The 17,684-nt window shown below is 44.8% G+C and overlaps 1 protein-coding gene across 2 annotated transcripts in view; it reads left to right on the top strand.

Moving 5' to 3' along the window:
- The first annotated feature begins 3,475 nt into the window (after positions 1-3,475).
- Positions 3,476-17,684, top strand: part of EHMT2 (euchromatic histone lysine methyltransferase 2) — a 42,836-nt gene continuing 28,627 nt past the window's right edge. For both annotated transcript variants that reach the window (XM_087708448.1, XM_087708449.1), the window contains exons 1-9: positions 3,476-3,528; positions 11,562-11,625; positions 11,748-11,987; positions 13,133-13,437; positions 14,128-14,200; positions 14,410-14,510; positions 15,907-16,050; positions 17,108-17,248; positions 17,525-17,639. In XM_087708448.1, coding sequence (XP_087564574.1) covers positions 3,499-3,528; positions 11,562-11,625; positions 11,748-11,987; positions 13,133-13,437; positions 14,128-14,200; positions 14,410-14,510; positions 15,907-16,050; positions 17,108-17,248; positions 17,525-17,639 — 1,213 coding nt within the window. In that variant the 5' untranslated portion in view covers positions 3,476-3,498. The remainder of the gene's footprint in view (positions 3,529-11,561; positions 11,626-11,747; positions 11,988-13,132; positions 13,438-14,127; positions 14,201-14,409; positions 14,511-15,906; positions 16,051-17,107; positions 17,249-17,524; positions 17,640-17,684) is intronic.

Here is a 17,684-nt window from a genome sequence, read left to right as displayed (position 1 = left end):
GGCGTTTGATGGGTACAGCCACCTACTGCAATTTTATCTAGGTTTTTTTTTTCTCAAAAAGGCAATAATTCTACAGGAAATGGCAGAGGAGCAAGGGATCTGCTGGAGGAAGTCGCAGGCCCGGTTCTCCTCGGCGGCTCCTCCATAACTCTACCGCAGAAATACAGCAATTCATCCACCTAAGACATTTGGTTAAGAACAGCCGACATAAAGTTCGTTGACCATGTGGCTGTGAATCTAAGCCTGGTGTTCAAGATGGAGACCAGGCCTTTGTATGTTTTGATGGCCCTTTCTGCTCACCCACAAGAGGCGAAACGAAAAGAAAGCTCTGGGTAACTTGCTGTTGTTACATAATTTGGCTTTTTTTAGACCCAGGGCACTGGTTTACGATGAGCATGGTGGGAACAGATGTTCTGGAGCAGTGTTTCTCAACCTTGGGGACTTTTAAGTCCTGTGGACTTCAACTGGGGGATTCTGGGAGTTGAAGTCCACAGGACTTAAAGTCCCCAAGGTTGAGAAACACTGTTCTGGAGAATGTAGAGCTTTGTCTTTTTGAAAATGTCAAGCATCTGATCACATGACCATGGGGAAAGGTTGCTAGTGTGCAAAACGGTCATAAGTTGCTTTTTTCAGTGCCGTTGTAACTTTGAATGGTCATTAAATGAAATGTAAGTCAAGGACTACCAGGACAGGAAGAAAAGAAGAAAAAAAACAACCAGATCTTGGGCTCAGTGCTATTCACACATTACAAAACGCTATTTAATAGGATAGTGACTATGTACCATTATAGAGAAAGATGAAGGGTGAATCCTTCATGCTTAAAAGTCATCAACATGCCAATCTTTCAAAAGATGGATTTTTTGCTGTCTGTAGAAATGGGGAGTCAATGAAACAGGGCTAGAGGATGTTGCAAAGTACAAAATCTTAAGGTTTGTTCATTGGAAAGGCAGTTAATGGCTTTTGGGATGCTACCCACGCACTTTTATCAATTATCTTGAGGGCTAGAAAAAAAAACTCAAAACAAAACTGAATTGTACTGGACTGCTGTATTGTATATTCAGTAGTGAAAAGGGCAACCTGCATTGAATCTCATCCTACTGGAATGGCTGCAGCAAGTCTGGCAATGGGGGGATATTTCTCCTTGAGATGACAAAAGACTTTGATCCCATGGACCCTAACTAGTTTTTTTTTCCTCCCATTTTATTTTGTTCTTAAAAAAATAAATAAAACAAACCATAATACTGGTGCTCCTGCTGTTGACTGGATTTCATTGGGAAAGGGAACCAAAATTTCAGAATCCTTTGCTGGATGTCCTCTCGAGTTCCAGATTTAAGAGAATTGATTTTGGAGAATCACCCATTCAAATGTGAACCATGGTTTGTCACATGAACCCCAACAAAACCTGACAAGGGAAAGCCAGATCAACCCCAGAAAGGCTTACTGCCCAGTTGTTTAGGAAATGAAGGGTCTTATATGCCCCTTAAGGGATGCAGTGGCTAAGACTGAGCTTGTCGATCAGAAGTTCAGTGGTTCAAATCCCTAGTGCCATATAACAGAGTGAGCTCCCAGATTCTGCCAACCTAGCAGTTCGAAAGCATGTAAAAAGGCAAGTAGAAAAATAGGGACCACCTTTGGTGTTCTGTGGGTCTTTGGTGTTTAGTCATGCCGGCCACATGACCACAGAGACGTCTTCGGACAATGCTGGCTGTTTGGCTTTGAAATGGAGATGAGCACCACCCCCTAGTCGGGAATGACTTGAACATACGTGCGAGGGGAACTTTTACCTTTATATGCTCATGTCAGCTAGTATTAATAAAGGATCTGCACTGTGTTGAGTAGATCTGTGTACCACAGATGTAAAGAAAGCAAACAGACAAATGAGTTCACTGATTATGTTACCTAGCAGGGTAATGAGACATCTGCAAGCAAGCAGCCAAGCTCAGAGCACCAAGAACTCCACAAATATAATTCTGTTCTCCCTGGATCTTTTTTTCACTGCCCTTTGCCTCTATCCACCCCCCACCCCCCAAAGTAACTTGCTTATCCTGGGCACCAGGAACTCCAGGCAGAGTAGCCGTCCCAAATATATTCTGTATATTTCGATGCTCCACCAATCCCATGTAAATTTTTCCATTTACATGAAATGGTATTTTTCTGTGTATATGAAAGCGAGCCGCCATGGCTCCATGGTTTTCTAAAAAAATAGAGCCGAGGTGGCGCAGTGGTTAGGATGCAGTACTGCAGGCCACTTTAGCTGTCTGTGATCTGCAGTTCAGCGGTTCAAATCTCACCGGCTCAAGGTCGACTCAGCCTTCCATCCTTCCAAGGTGGGTGAAATGACCCGGACTGTGGGGGCAAGTTGCTGACTCAATTTGCTAAAAGAAAATTGTAAACCGCTTAGAGAGGGCTGAAAACCCTATGAAGCGGTATATAAGTCAAATAAATAAATAAATGGCCCCATTAAACATGAAAACACATATCTCAAACGAACCCCTTTTCTAAGTTACATTTTGCATAGGTTTGGACTCTAAACTCTAGGCTGACTCTGCCCAACCACGGCTGGGGATTATGGGCATTGCGGTCACCCCGTCGAGAGGGCATCATCAGGTTTCCCTAACTAAGTTGTGCCGGATCTGCTAGGACCTTTCCCAGTATTTCCAGCCGCCAAAAGCCACAAGGGCTGGAGATTATGGGGGTCGCATGCTTCTTGTTGCAGTCAAACCCATTGTGACCCCATGGACAACATTCCTCCAGGCCTTCCTGTCCTCTGCGATCCTCTGGAGTTGATTTAAGCTTGGTGATTCCATCCAGCCGCTTCATTCTACGTCGTTCCTTTCTTATTTTGCCCTCAATTGTTCCTAGCATTAGGCTCTTCTTCAGTGTTCCTAGCATTAGGCTCTTCTTCAGTGAGTCCTTCCTTCTCATTAGGTAGCCAAAGTATTTGAGTTTCCTCTTCAGGATCTGGCCTTCTAAAGAGCAGTCAGGATTGATCTCCTCTAGGACTGGCCGGTTTGATCGCCTTGCAGTCCAAGGGACTCGCATGAGTCTCCTCCAGCACCATAGTTCAAATGCCTCCATTCTTTGGCACTCGGCCTTCCTTATGGTCCAACCTTCACAGCCATCCATTGCAACAGGGAAAGCCATAGCCTTGACTATATGCACTTTTGTTTGGCAAGGTGATGTCTCTGCTTTGGGGTGCGACTCCCCATAATCCCCAGCACCCGTGGCTTTCAGCGGCTGGAAATACTGCGAAGGGTCCTACTAGATCCGGTACAATTGAATTGGGGAAAGCTTGCAAAGAGAGAATCGGGCACGTAAGTGGACAAGCTCGGCCTAAATAGATCCCGAGCGGGAATCTTCCTTGCTCTTTTGTCTCAGCCGGATGAATGGAGGCTCTGCCCCTTTAAGAGGCTCCCTCCCTCCGCCCCCTCCCTTTCTTCGCCCCGGGAACGTGACGTCAGCGCGGGGCCGGCTCTGCTGCCACAGCCGCGCGAGGCCATGGATGATGTCGGAGCGGGAGTCGCTCAGGTTTGGGTCGCGGAGGGGAGGGGAGCGGGGGGGGGAGCGGGAGACGGAGGATCCGGGCGGCGTTGGCGGGAATTGCACCAACGATCGTGCGAATCGGGCTTGAGGAGCGGCAGGGATTCCCCGGGTTTTCCTCCTCCCCAACCCCCACCCGGCTTTGCCGCCTCCTTTTCGGGCTCGGGGCTGGCGCGCGGGGAGGGGCTGCTTTGCAGCGCGCTTAGGACATGCAAAAAATAAAAGAGGGTGCATTTTCCACCTGGACCGCAGCTGCAGGAGAGGGCGAGTGTGGGGGAAACCACTTGACCGGCCAGCTTCTCTGGGTGCAAAAGAGAAGGAGGACTGGGGGTGAGCATGGGATCTTATCCGTATGCACTGTAAAAAATTAGGAGTTCGGGGTTAAGAGGGACCCGCTTCCTTCAAAGCGTTTGCCAAGCTGGCCCTCCCATCGCCTTGTGTCGCCCGATCACATCTTCTCACGACCGACGGGCACGTTGGTTTTCCTAACTTCAACTTGCAGCCCCAGGTGGAAGCCGCGTGCATATTTCTCGCTTTTAAGAGCCAGCCCCTCTTCCCTCCTCGACCTCCCCCCTCCCCTCCCCCCCATGCCTTGCCCCAGAGATCGCTTGCAGTCTCTTTGTTGAAGGTTGGTTCATTCATCTTAGGATGCGATTAAAAGTACAGGTGATCCTCAGCTTACGACCGCGACGGAGTCCAACGTTGATGTTGTTCCGTGAGCTTTGCCCCGTTTTTAATGATAATTCTCGCTGCCTTTGTTAAAGGGAATCTTTGCAGTTCTTTAAAACGAGTGACACGGTTATTAAGTGAATCAGGTTTGCCCATTGCTAGTCAGGAGATGGCAAAAGGAGATCACATGACCCCCGAGACACTGTGACCATCATAATATGAATCAGGGGTCAGGCATCCGAATTTAAAACCCATGACCATGGGGATGCTGAAAAGATAGAAAAGTGTGAAAAACGGTCACAAGTCACTTTTTTCAGTGAGGTTGTAACTTTGAACGGTCGTTAAATGAACATGTAAGTCGAGGATTACCTGTATTTTGCAGATGGTTTCACCCAGCTGCATTTGGTAGCTGTTCCCTCTGCCCATGCTCTATTCACACAGCTGGTCATATGAATGCAAGAGCTGTCTTTGAGGAAGACGCTAAACCAGTCCCATAATGATTTACTGGGATGATCCGATTCATGTTAACAATGATAGAATGGAGGAATTGGAAGGAATCATAAGAGATCATTTAGTCACCCCATCCTCATGCAACATTTTGTTCGTGTGCCTTCAAGTCAGTGTTGACTCCTTGACAAACCTCTGCGATTTTATGGGCAAGATTTCTTTTTTTTCCAAGTTTTTATTTTATTATAATATAAGCAATCCAGAGAGAGAGAGAGAGAGAGACTGGCCCGAGGTCACCCAGCTGGAGCCCACCCCCTCTGGGAGAAACCTTTTCTATTGTTGAATAAATTTTGACATTAGGTTATTTCTTCTGATATGCAAACAAAATCTTCATCCTTGTAATTTCAAATACACCATTTTTGTCCTGTCTCCTGAAAACAAAACAGAGAGTAATAACCACAGCCTTTGCATAATAATCACAGCCTTCTCTCTGGATTGATATTCAGTGGGATTTACCAGTATCCTTTTGTCAAATCTAAAGGTGAGAGGTACTTTGCTCCCCTTAAAATAAATCATCCAAAAGTTCATCCATTCTGGGCATCTGTTAACCATCAAATTTTGCCACTCCGATTATCTGTCTAAAATACACACAAAAGCATACCTTGCCATTCTAATTTGGCACCAAAACAGTGAGAGAGCAGTTGTCATCTACAGATATTTTTTATCATGTCCCATCTGGAACATTTATCTTTCTGTCTCAGTATGTAACACTCCTCTTAGCCATTCAGGATTTCTGTAGGGATGGTGGGGTTTCCTCTGGCTCTATCTTGCGTTTAACTAGAAGAGTGATTAGAATGGAGGCTAACTGCTCACTGCCAAAAGTTCGATCCTGACTGGCTCAAGGTTGATTCAGCCTTCCATCCTTCTAAGATTGATAAAATGAGGACCCAGATTGTTAGGAGCTTCTACCAAGGCATATGAATGTGTATATTTCAGTACATATGTATGTGCATCTCTCTTTCTCTCTCTCTCCCTCTCCCCCTCCCTCCCTCCCTCCTCCTCTCTCCCCCCTTCTCTCATATGTGTGTGTATACACCTAGTTAGATAATGAAACATCTGTAAGAAAACAAGCTCAGAGCTCACCAAGGACACCTCAATTCAACCCTGAGCTACATACATACATAATACACACACACACACGTGTAAAGTCACAATAGAAATACAAATGATTTCTAAAACTGAAAGATTGGGAGCAATGGCATGTTCAGGGGGGGCGAGAATTGGGAATTGCTATTGGTCGATCAACCCCCTCCAGTTTGATGCTCCCTCATTTTATAAAATACTTTTTTTTAATTTTCCATTTTTATAACATATAGTCACATGTATACTATTACATAGCCAATATCATATTATATTAATTAATAATTACATCAGTTCATCTTGCCATCAACTCCCGGAAGAAAAAAAACCTAAAAAAGATATTAGCTCTTCTGCTCTCCATACACCACTTTCTTCTGCCTCTCTCCTCCCCCTCCTTACCTCCTTTCTTCCCTCCATCATCCTTTTCTACTCTACTTCCCCTTCCTTTCTCCTTCTCCTCTCTCCTCTTTCCACTCCTCCTTATTCTCCTCATCTTCCCCCCCTTGCCTATCCCTCACTTCCTATCTTTCTTCTCTCTTCTGCTTCCCTCTCTTCCTCTCATTCACTTGGTGTATTTCAGCTTCTGAGCAAACTCTATTCTGTGTTGATAGTATTTATACTTCCATATCAATATACTTAACATATCTTAGTTTTAAAGAAAAAATAAGAGAAGACAGTATACATGTGCAATCATATTACTTTAAAATCTAACACCCCTCGTCAAGTCTAATATACTTCCCTCGCTCCCCCCCCCCAAACCCCCCAATCTTCCCTCCCCTGACTTCCCAGAACCCATACATGGTATAAATCTTTAACAAAAACAGTCTAAAATATATTTTAAAAAAGAGTAAAAAATTGATAACATCTTTAAATTGAACTTAGCTCCTCCTTGCTAGGCTAACTTTAAACAATTTATATCATTCCTGATCTTAATCATAAGCTATCTGGAATTTCTTAGTCCCATATTTATTTTGAGTATAATCAATCCATTTTTTCCAGTCACGTTTATATCTCTCGTTTGAAGTTTGATGCTCCCTCAATGTGATCCTTAGTCAATTGACAGAGCCAGGTCTTCAGGCTCTTGCAGGCAGGAAGGAGAATGGGAGCCAATCTTGCCTTAGGCCCTTCTCCTGGACTGCACTAGCTGAAATTCCTTGACTGATGGGATCCACAGCATGTCCACTTTTCCAGCATCAGTGGGGCAGGCTTGTCCCATAAGGGTGTGATGCTTCTCAAGTAACCTGGACTCTTGCCACCTCAATGTTTGATGTAAATTCTAGTATGGCGTCTGGTTTCCTCAAACAGGATGTCGGCTGAGCAAACTCCCTCAAACCTGCGCTCTGCAAGGACCAACCTCCCTTCCTTTTTGCACCCTTTCTAAACCAAGGCTTGTTTTCATTTTTTGTGTATTAAATTGCCACCATCACTGTGTGATTGCCCCTTTGTGTCGGATATCCCACTCTTTGGCTGTCCTGCTTCCGCCTCCCCTTTGTCACAGTTTTTTTAAATCAATAAAAATAGATAAAATCTATGTAAACCTATTTTAAAATTTCAAAACCAGTGGGCTCCTAAAGGCCCAGAGAGCCAGCCAACACAAGCATCCTTGGCCTTTAGACAACACACATCCATAAACACAAGCACTCAGTGCCTGGTGCTTACAGGTCTTACACACTTCTCCAGCTCTGCTACTAAGAACTGTGAGTTGTCCTTTAGCAGTAAGCCTCACAAATTGTAATAGTCTAGTATTACTATTGGTAGACTACTGCAGTTTGTGAGGCTTACTAGGTAAAGGTAAAGGGTCCCCTCGAACATCTGTGCTAGTCGTTCCCAACTCTAGGGGGCGATGCTCATCTCCGTTTCAAAGCCAAAGAGCCACCGCTGTCCGAAGATGTCTCCAGGGTCATGTGGCTGGCATAACTAAATGCCGAAAGCACACGGAGCGTGGTTACCTTCCCACCAAAGCGGTCTCTATTTTTCTACTTGCATTTTTACATGCTTTCGAACTGCTAGGTTGGCAGAAGCTGGGACAAGTAACGGGAGCTCACTCCCTTACGTGGCACCAGGGATTCGAGCCGCCGAACTTTCTGATCAACAAGCTCAGCATCTTAGCCACTGAGCTACCTTGAGACCTAAAGGACAATATTCCTGTCTATTAGCGCTTGCTCATCCTTTCCCCACTCTCTCTCTCAACAACTCCAACACTCCACTGTTGTTGTTTTACTCAGCTGTTATAGGGTTTGTATTATTGTATTATAATACTGGGCAGCTGGGCTGGCTAGAGAACGTTCTTTTAAGGAGCAGGGCACCATCAGCCCAGATGCTAGCCAGTTTAAAGGCAGCCTGCCCTCACAAGTGTGTTTCTACAGTTTTCTCCAGGTTAAGCCTCTGGCTACATGCATGTAGCCTCTGGCTACATGCTTCTCAACCATTTTGAGATGTGTGGACTTCAACTCCCAGAACTCCCTGCTTCTTGTAGATTCAGGCTATGGTTATCCATAGCCTGAATGGCTATAGTAGAAGCCAGATCAGTGCTTTTCAACCTTGGCAACCTTTAGGATAATCTGTGGAGATTCTCAGTCCTTGAGGTCATGGTTGTCTCAAAGGTGCTTTTTCAAAAAACAAACGCACTTTGGGTTTTGTTTTTGTTTTTTATCTTGAGGAAAAGATAAGATACGAAGAGTTCAGCTCTCAGAGTTCCCCATGATGGCTAGGGAATCCTGGGACTTGAAGCCCACATATCATAATGTTGCTAAGGTTGAGAAAAACTCTGGCAGAGGAACAGAAATCTGTAAGAAACTTAGAACCAGCCATGATTTGTAGAACATAGTTTTCTATTTGTTGATCTAGAACCAGCAATAAATAAATCCAGTGAAAGTCAACATATATATGAGCATGCTGAAGATCTTGGTTGTGTTTCTGACATGCTATTTGTAAAACTCAGCTAACAAGCTCTGATATGGGGTCAATTAAACACCCTCCATCCAGCTTTATCAACAGCACTTTGAGGTTTGTGGCTTTTTGGAATATAAGCTACCTTGGATGTCCAGACTATCTAAAGTCTAACCCTTAATTTAGAGTCTGTTGCAGTCAGTGGCATCGGCCATAAGCCACCATGATGCCAAAATAAAAATTCTAAATGCAGTTGTCCATCCTCTTAACATGCCAAGCACAATCAAAGAATCAAGATTCAGTTACATTTTTTAAAAAATGAGTTTTGATGGCAAGAATTGGAGTATTCTATCCCTTCTTTATTAATTTTAATTTAGGTTTTCTGGAAGCTTGTGAATTTCTTTCCCAGAATGGTGGCATGATGGATTAAGAGTCTGTTTATTTCCTATGCCTTTAAGAGGATTTGTGTTCAGATGTGCCCCTCCATTTTTTTCCAGTCCTAGCCCTTTCTCTCATTGTGATGTCATCAAGCAGCTGCTACTATCACCTATTTGCATTCTAACATTGAATACAAAATATAGTTGTCATTTATGGAGCCCTTAGTGTTTTCTGAGTTTGATTGCTTGCAGATGTTTCATGCAACTGGGTAACATCATCGTTGCAAGTGAACATGGGGTTTGCTCCTTATTTATATACAGCAATTTGCCCTGCCAGTGTTGGTGGGAATATGCTTTTCTCTGATTTCATTACTGGGGTATTGTTTGAAAGAGAAAGCAGAAGACAATGCCTTAATTAAGGAACTACTAAGGAGAAAATCACATCCCCATCAACATTGCAGTGTTACTGTAACAGGAAGCAAACCTCGCACTCACTACTACTGATGATGTTACCTAAGATGATGGGAAGATTACAAATGACATGACTTTGAGACACCGCAATGACTGTTGTTAAGTGAATCATTGCAGCTATTAAGTTAGTAACACAGTTGTTAAGTGATTCTGGCTTCCCCATTGACTTTGCCTATCAGAAGGTTGCAAAAGATGATTGCGTGAATCCCCGGGACTCTGCAGCCGTCATAAATATGAGTCAGTGGCCAAGCACTTAGTCTTTTTTTATCATGTAAGAGTGGGGACATTGCAAAAGTTGTAACTGCAAGAACCAATCATAAGCTACTTTTTTCTGCTGTTGTAATTTCAAGCTAAAGGGACATGGTGGCTCAGTGGCTAAGACGCTGAGCTTGTCGATCAGAAAGGTCGGTGGTTCTAATCCCTACCGCCGTGTAACAGAGTGAGCTCCCCTTACTTGTCCCAGCTTCTGCCAACCTATCAGTTCGAAAGCACATAAAAAATGCAAGTATAAAAATAGGAGCCACCTTTGGTGGGAAGGTAACAGCATTCCGTGCACCTTCGGCGTTTAGTCATGCCTGCCACATGACCATGGAGATGTCTTCGGACAGCGCTGGCTCTTCGGCTTTGAAACAGAGATGAGCACCGTCCCCTAGAGTCGGGAATGACTACCACATATGTGTGAGGGGAACCTTTACCTTTAATCTCAAACTGGCACTAACAAATGCTTTTACATCGAGGATTTAAAGAGAGGAGAGAGGAGAATCCTTACTATCATCACTATTTAGAAGCAACAAAGGGGCTGTGCGGATCTTTTGACTTGAAAATCAATAGGGTGAAATGGGAAGGGCCTGAATAAAGACATCTTGTATTGTTGTACAGATTGGGTAGATAGAACAGGTGAAGGTAATTGGCTTAGGTAATTGACAATAAGTTATGCTTAAATTGGCTAGAGGGAAGAAGGCTTGAATCATTCCTCTGCGGGGAAATGGGTCAGAAGAGTTCTAGCATATTAGCTCAGGTTGGAGAGAAATTAAACAGGAGAAAAGCCAAACTTGAGGTGGTTCCTGCTGAGGAAGAAAGGGTTTGTATCTGAAGGCTTCTTTTGGTGTAGCATGCTTTGAGAAAGTTGGTCTTTTCAGTTGCTGGGTTGTGTTGCATGCTAGCCTACAATTTAATCATGGTTTTTAAAAATATGCTACAGTTTGGGGCTTGTGCCGAGTCTTATAAGCTAAAACCAGTGGTGGTTATTGCTATAACATACTAAACCATGACTAACCAAAGAAACGGCAGCTTAGTTAGCTTTGCGGCTTATGTCTGTAATATATTAGGCAATGTTGACTGGAGGTTGGAATTAACATTTTAAAGGTAAAAGCATGCAAGTTCTGAAATGAAAGGATACATTCTCCTTCAACCCATTTCAGAACCCTAAAAATACGTCAACCTCATCAACGTGGGTGATCTGGAAAAGTCATTGGTATAGACCTGTGATGGCAAACCAATGGCACGCCTGCCACAGGTGGCACGGAGAGTCCTCTGCTGGCATGCGAGCCGTCGCCTTAGCTGCGCATGCACGCACGCACCTCCCACTGACCGGCTGGTTTTTGGTTCTCTGCCACGCATGAGTGGGGTCGTGGTGCATGTGGGAGATGCGTGTGCATATGGGAGGTTGTGCATGCATGCACTGCAGGGTGCACCCCCACACACAGCCCCAGGAGGCTGCAGGGAAGCCTACTTGGCCAAAAACGGCATGGGGGGGGAAGGGGGCGCATGGGGGTTGCACACCCATATACGGGGGGGAGTTGTGCGTGCATCCATACGGGGTGGGGGGTGTCGCGCACACATTGCATTATGGCTTTGGGCACGCGACGACCAAAAGGTTAGCCATCACTGGTATAGGCTGACAATGATCTCTTCTGTAATGAACCATAGTGAAATAAACCACAATTAGTATTTTATGTAAGTGGATAAACATTTGCAAATTAATCTTAAATTTTGAATTGCTGTTCATTTCTTCCCCCCCCCTTTCAGGATGACGCCAATCGGGGATTAGCAGGGGCGTCAGCTGTGGTGGAAGTTGAAGCAGGTGAAATAGGTAAGTGTGATGGACGTCCATGATTAGTAGTCAGGGAAGGTGCTGTTTTCCTCTGCAGCTATAGTTTGAATCCTATTGACTCCAGAACCCCCTAAGAACCTTGTGTCTATGCCTTTCTCGAGATCCTGAACCTTCCAAAGAGGACTTGGAGGTCTCGTCGGGAGCCTTGTCTCCTCGGAAGTCCAAAAGCACGTTGGGAGCAGTAGGGGACGCCCTCCTTGTCTCCACCCGAAATGGGGATGATGGCGCCTGGACGCAAGCGACGGGGAGTGGAAAAGAAGGAGGACGTGTGTCTCCAGAATCAGAAGGCCCCTTGGCCGGATCAAACCCTAGTCCCACCCCAGGGAGCAAAGGCCTACCTGGTGAGTCGGGAAGGGGATTGGTGAGGGAGGAGCATGTCAGTAGGAAGGTGGCTTTCCTTTGTAGAGAAAAAACAAGGATTCTCTAGATCAGGGGTCTCCAACCGTGGCAACTTTAAGACTTGTGGACTTCAACTCCCAGAATTCTTCAGCGCTGGCTGGGAAATCCTGGGAGTTGAAGTCCACAAGTATTAAAGTTGCCAAGGTTGGAGACCCCTGATCTAGATGATTTTTTTGGCATTATGGTGATGAGACCTGTAAGGCCAGGGGTGTCCAAACTTGGGAACTTGAAGACTTGTGGACTTCAACTCCCAGAATTCCCCAGCTGGGGAGTTCTGGGAGTTGAAGTCCACAAGTCTTCAAGTTCCCAAGTTTGGACACCCGTGTGTAAGGTTGTGGTTGAGTGACTTCTGTTGGGTGACGATGTGCTATTTTACATCTCTATTCTCTGCCTGGTGTTGCAATGTCTAATTTAGAAGCTCCCCTAAAAATTTGGTATCATGTGTTAAGAGGTTGTCTTGGACCAGAGAGATCCAGAATGATATTAGTCTGCTCTCATCTACATGTTTTATTAGATAAGTTTTATTCATACATATTTAACATTATTTGTGGCCTGAGCCAACCAGGGAGGAATCTGGAGGAGAGAGCATAATAACACAAGGAATAAGGATTGTTCGGGGGGGAACCCCAATGTATTCAATCCAATTGGAAATATCCGTGATGGACACCTGCATTCAACTCCTCTACAGAGCCAAAGGCTTGTTGAAGAAGACTTATTTTAGTGGTTCACGTTCAACCGCAACAAGAGAGGCATTTATGAGCCGCAGTGGCTAGAGTGCAGTACTGCAGGCTATTTCTGCTGACTGCAGGCTGCCTGCAATTCAACAATTCAAATCTCACCTGGCTGAAGGTTGACTCAGCCTTCCATCCTTCCGAGATGGGTAAAACGAGGACCCAGATTGTTGGGGGCAATAGGCTGACTCTGTAAACAGCTTAGAGGGGGCTGAAAAGCACTGTAAAGAGGTCTATAAGTAATTGCTATTGCTATTTTGTGTGGAACTGTCCTATGGCTTTTCAGTATCTCTATCTCAGCTGCATTCATGCAATCTACACTGGGTGTCCTAACATCTTCATCCCCTTCTCTTCAGGTCATGCCGCCAAGACTTTCCCATCATCCCCCAGCAAAACAGCTGGCCCCAGCCGAGCCAAGATGTCCCTTACCGGGACCAGCAAGTCCCCAACTATCCAGAGTCTGGCTATGCGCTTACTAACTATGCCTGGATCACGTCTTCCAGGGGATTCTGGGTCTCCCACAACAGAAGCCCCAGATTCGGCCCCTACTCCTGCTCCGGCAGCAGCCTCTCCTGCTCAGCCTTCAGCATCAACCACTGAGGAAGTCAAGCCCAAGGTCCACCGAGCTCGGAAAACAATGTCGAAGCCCAGCAGCGTACAGGTAGGCTTGGAAATGTAGCCCCTGCCCAGGGAAGGTGGTCCGAAGATCTATTGGTTGATTGTGCACATATGTGTCAATGTTGGCAGCTTTTAAGATATGGGAACTTCAACTCCCAGAATTCCTCAGCCAGCTTGCTGACCGAGGGATTCTGGGATTAGAAGTCTGCACATCTCTGTGTAATCAAACAGCATTCTATATCAAATGTTCCTCAACCTTGGCGGCTTTAAGATGTGTGGACTTCAACTCCCAGAATTCTCCAGCCAGCTTGCTGACTGAGGAATTCTGGGATTAGAAGTCCAGACATCTTTAAAGTTATGAGGGTTGAGAAACATGGATGTACAGGGCTGTTTTGGCTACGGAGAGGGAGGGAGGGGGAGAGAGAGAGAGAGAGAGAGAGAGAGAGAGAGAGAGAGAGAGCAAATGCAAATTGCATGAATGCAAATGACCAGCTGTCTGCAAGGAGTATAAATCTTTCTATTCCCCACCATCCAGTCAGAGCTGAAGAAGCTCCTTGGATGAGTCTTCAAAGAAAAACCAGAAAGTCCCATTGCCTCTTGAAAAAAACATCTTTGGGACAATCATGACCTGGATGACTGAGAATCTCCATAGACAATCCATATAGCTATATCTAAAACAAAATGAGATCATGCCTGTATGAATGATTGGCGGCCTTTTTCTGCTTCCCCCAAGGTTCCTGAAAAGAGGGTCTCAGAGATGTTGCATTTCCGTGTCTCGGATGACTTGAGAAGCATTTTAGAACCAGGTACGGAGGCCATATATTTAAAAGGGTGACTGGGCTGGTATAGAAATATATTTGTGACTAAAGGCATTGGCTAGAGCAGATAACTCAATCCTAGTCTTCGATGCTTGCTGGAGATTCTGGGAGTTGTAGTCCCATCACCGGAGAAGGGAGGAAGGGTTGTTAAGTCTGCTGGATTCTAATTTTCACTCTTTTTCCTTCTCTTTCTAAAGAAGAGCCCGCAAAGCACAGGAAATACGATTACATGGCAGATGCGTTGCACAAAAGGATTCCGCTCTCGCTTCAGCGCTCAAGTCCCAGGGCTACCACAGAGGTGCATCTCTTCATTTGAAAGGCTTAGTAGCTCTCCTAAAGTACTGTGGCGAGCTGGTGGTGGATTCAGACAGTGAGGAGGTTGGGGAGGAACATGGGCCAGTCCTGGAGTCTGGAAAAGGCTCTGTTGAGGGCTCTGCTTCGGAGGCAAAGAAGGGGCCAGGGCTGTATGTCAGTTATCAGCTGCCTTCAGAGTCAGACATCAGTGAGGCAGACAAACAGCTGGAGCCTGTTCCCAGTGTGCGCATGCGCAGAGTTGCCAGACGAAGGGAACAGCTAAAGAACAGGGGTCGACTTGGGAGTAAGACCACGGGTGGATGATGAATGGCCCCTCCCAGAGGAAATAAAAGAGGAGCGAAAAGGGAGTGGAGTTTGCAGAAGACGGTTAGTTCGCTTGATTGGTTCGTGACTCTCTGAGACTCCTTGCCAAGTTTTGCAGATATCGGCCTGTCAGCTCTCCAAGCCAGATAAGGTCTGTGACTGTAAATCCTCCCTTGAGAGACTTTGTTGGATGTGAATGAGAAGAATTTATAGTAAATTAATAAAAGGGTTTTTTTGTCGGGACAAGTTTTCTTCATGTTCTTGGGAAGCCTCGGTACCATATTTTTCGGAGTATAAGACGCACCTTTTTTCCTCAAAAAAGAGGCTGAAAATCTGGGTGCCTCTTATACACTGAATACAGCAGTTTGTTTGTTTGTTTGTTTATTGGATTTATATGCCGCCCTTCTCCCAAGGACTCAGGGCGGCGTACAATATTAAAAAAAACAACCACATATTACAAAAGTTAAAAAAAAATTAGATAGAGTATCCAAAAAACAAACCCAATTAAGATTAACAATAACATTTAAAATTCGATTAAAATTAACAATAATCATTTATTTTATTTTATTTCATTTTCTGCCTCCCGAACCCCCCCCCCCTTCACCAAAATGGTTGTGCATACCCTTATGGAGGCTTTCAGAGAGCTGCTGCCCGTTTTTTGCTCAATTTTGCCCCGCCCCTGGAGCACTCTATAAGCTTCCTAAAGTCTATCCGTGCCCTTTTTTTTTTTTTTTTTTTTTTGGCAAAAAACGGCCCCGTTTTTTGCTCAATTTTGCCCCTCCCTCCAGGAGCACTTTACAAGCTGTCTAAGGGTATTCATGCCTCTTTTTTTTTTTTAAAAAAAAGGGGCCCGTTTTCACAAAACCTTGGTGCATCTTACACTCTGAAAAATACAGTAACTGTAGCCTTCAGCGACTCCACACTTCACATCAAAATAATCCTGTCAGGGTTCCAAATAACATACCCATCTCAAAATGTCAACCCTGAAGCTAGCCTGATGGAGGCCATTTTGAGACTTTGGTGCTTGCTGGCAAATCCTGAATCCGTTTTTAATGAAAGCCCATCCTTTTCCGTAGATCACGGTGACGGAGGAGATGACGGCTCCCGCTACGGCTTCGCAGGACGATGGAGGCCAGGAATGGGAGACTGAAGTGGGGGATGACTTCAGCCTCTTCTACGACAGCTACTCTGTGGACGGCCACATGGATTCGGACAGCAAGGTGTGTAGGATAAGATGGTGAACGTCTGAGTCGTTTAGCCAGTGTTTCTCAACCTTAGCGAGTTGAAGATGTGCTGTCAAGATTTGCTTAACAGCAGCCAGGAGTACCAGTTTCTGTCACTAAGAAGTGCAGTCATATGATGTCACACTTTATGACAATGTCATTTAGTGATGGAAATTCCAATCCCAATTGTTGTTATTAACCAAGGATTATGTGCTTGAGGGATACCTTATAGAGCACAGCTGTCAAACCCGCGGCCCTTGGGCCAGATGCATCATGTGCTGGCCACGCCCGCTTTAGCAAAGGAGGGGGGAGTCACAATACATCACGTGATGACACCAGTTTTACACCCCTGCTATAGAGAAATAAAATATTGCAGAGACTCCCTTACAGAACTAAATGGGACCTCTTTTAAAAGTTTGAAATTCCAACCCTGGACATATTTTGGATCTCTTTCCCCTGTGGGGTAAACTTTATCCTCTTTGTAAAAATATTTTGCATAATCCACCATATTTTTATCCAGAATGCTTTAACCTTCTTACAAGTCCACCATATATGGTAATATGTAGCATCAACACAATCACATCTCCAGCATTTAGGTTGTAAATTCGGATACATACAAGCCAGTTTTTTAGGATCTAAATTCCATCTATAAAACATCTTATAAAAATTCTCTCTCAGATTTTGGGCTTGCGTGAATTTTACATTCCTTACCCATATCTTTTCCCGTGTATCCAGAATTATTGGTTCTTTGAAATTTTGGGCCCACTTTATCATGCAATCTTTAACTACGGTAGTTCTGTTTCCGAATCCATTTCTATTAATACATTATATAACCTTTCCCCTGTTTCTTGTGGAAACTTGTTAAGTAGACCTCGGAGAATTTTTCCAAAGATTAGATATCTGTGCCGTAGTCAAATCAGATTGAGTGATCTTGAAAGATCATTTCAGTGTAAATTATGCAAAATGGCACTTACACAATTTCTTATTTTGGATAGCTTATTTTGCCCCCACGTAGGAACAGGGAGGAGATAACGCCTGTTTATGTTGGTTATAGTCTGATGCAGATGTTACTGGAGAACATATGAGTGAGGAGGAGGAGGAGGAAGAGGAGGAGGAGGAAGAAGAGGAAGAGGAGGAGGAGGAAGATGATGATGATGAAGATGATGAGGAAGAGTCAGGAAACATCTCTGATAGGGTGAGTTGACCCTCATCTCGGTTGGATAAGGATTTATTCTCGCCGACTCCTCAGTTTATTTGTAAGATTTCCATTCATCGCTTCACGTAATTCAGATCTGTTTGTTTTAATGCACAGAGGTTAATGTTTTGATATGTTGCAGATGAGGGTCTTTATCCATTTAAGGCCAAGATGCATGGAGTAGCCATCTGCATGTAGACACTGTTCCTGGCCTTGATTTCTGCTCCTGCTTATCACTCTAAGGGGGTTCTTCTCTTTTTCTTGTCCTTTATTTAGAGCACTGCCTCCAGCTCCAAACGTAAAGCCCGGAAGCGCTGGCGGCACGACAGTCCCTGGATGAAACCATCCCGAAAACGGAAGCGCAAAGAGCCGCATCCCAAGGACAACAAAGGTGATTTTTCTCCCAAGGCAGCCAAGTCTGGAATGCAAGACATGT

The sequence above is a fragment of the Thamnophis sirtalis genome, unplaced genomic scaffold (genome assembly GCF_051295495.1).
Source record: "Thamnophis sirtalis isolate CommonGarterSnake01/CBP01778 unplaced genomic scaffold, rThaSir2_p1.2 scaffold_3, whole genome shotgun sequence".
Classification (NCBI taxonomy): Eukaryota; Metazoa; Chordata; class Lepidosauria; order Squamata; family Natricidae; genus Thamnophis; species Thamnophis sirtalis.
The sequence above is the reverse complement of the archived record's forward strand: the minus strand, read 5'-3'. Positions and strand labels throughout refer to the sequence as shown.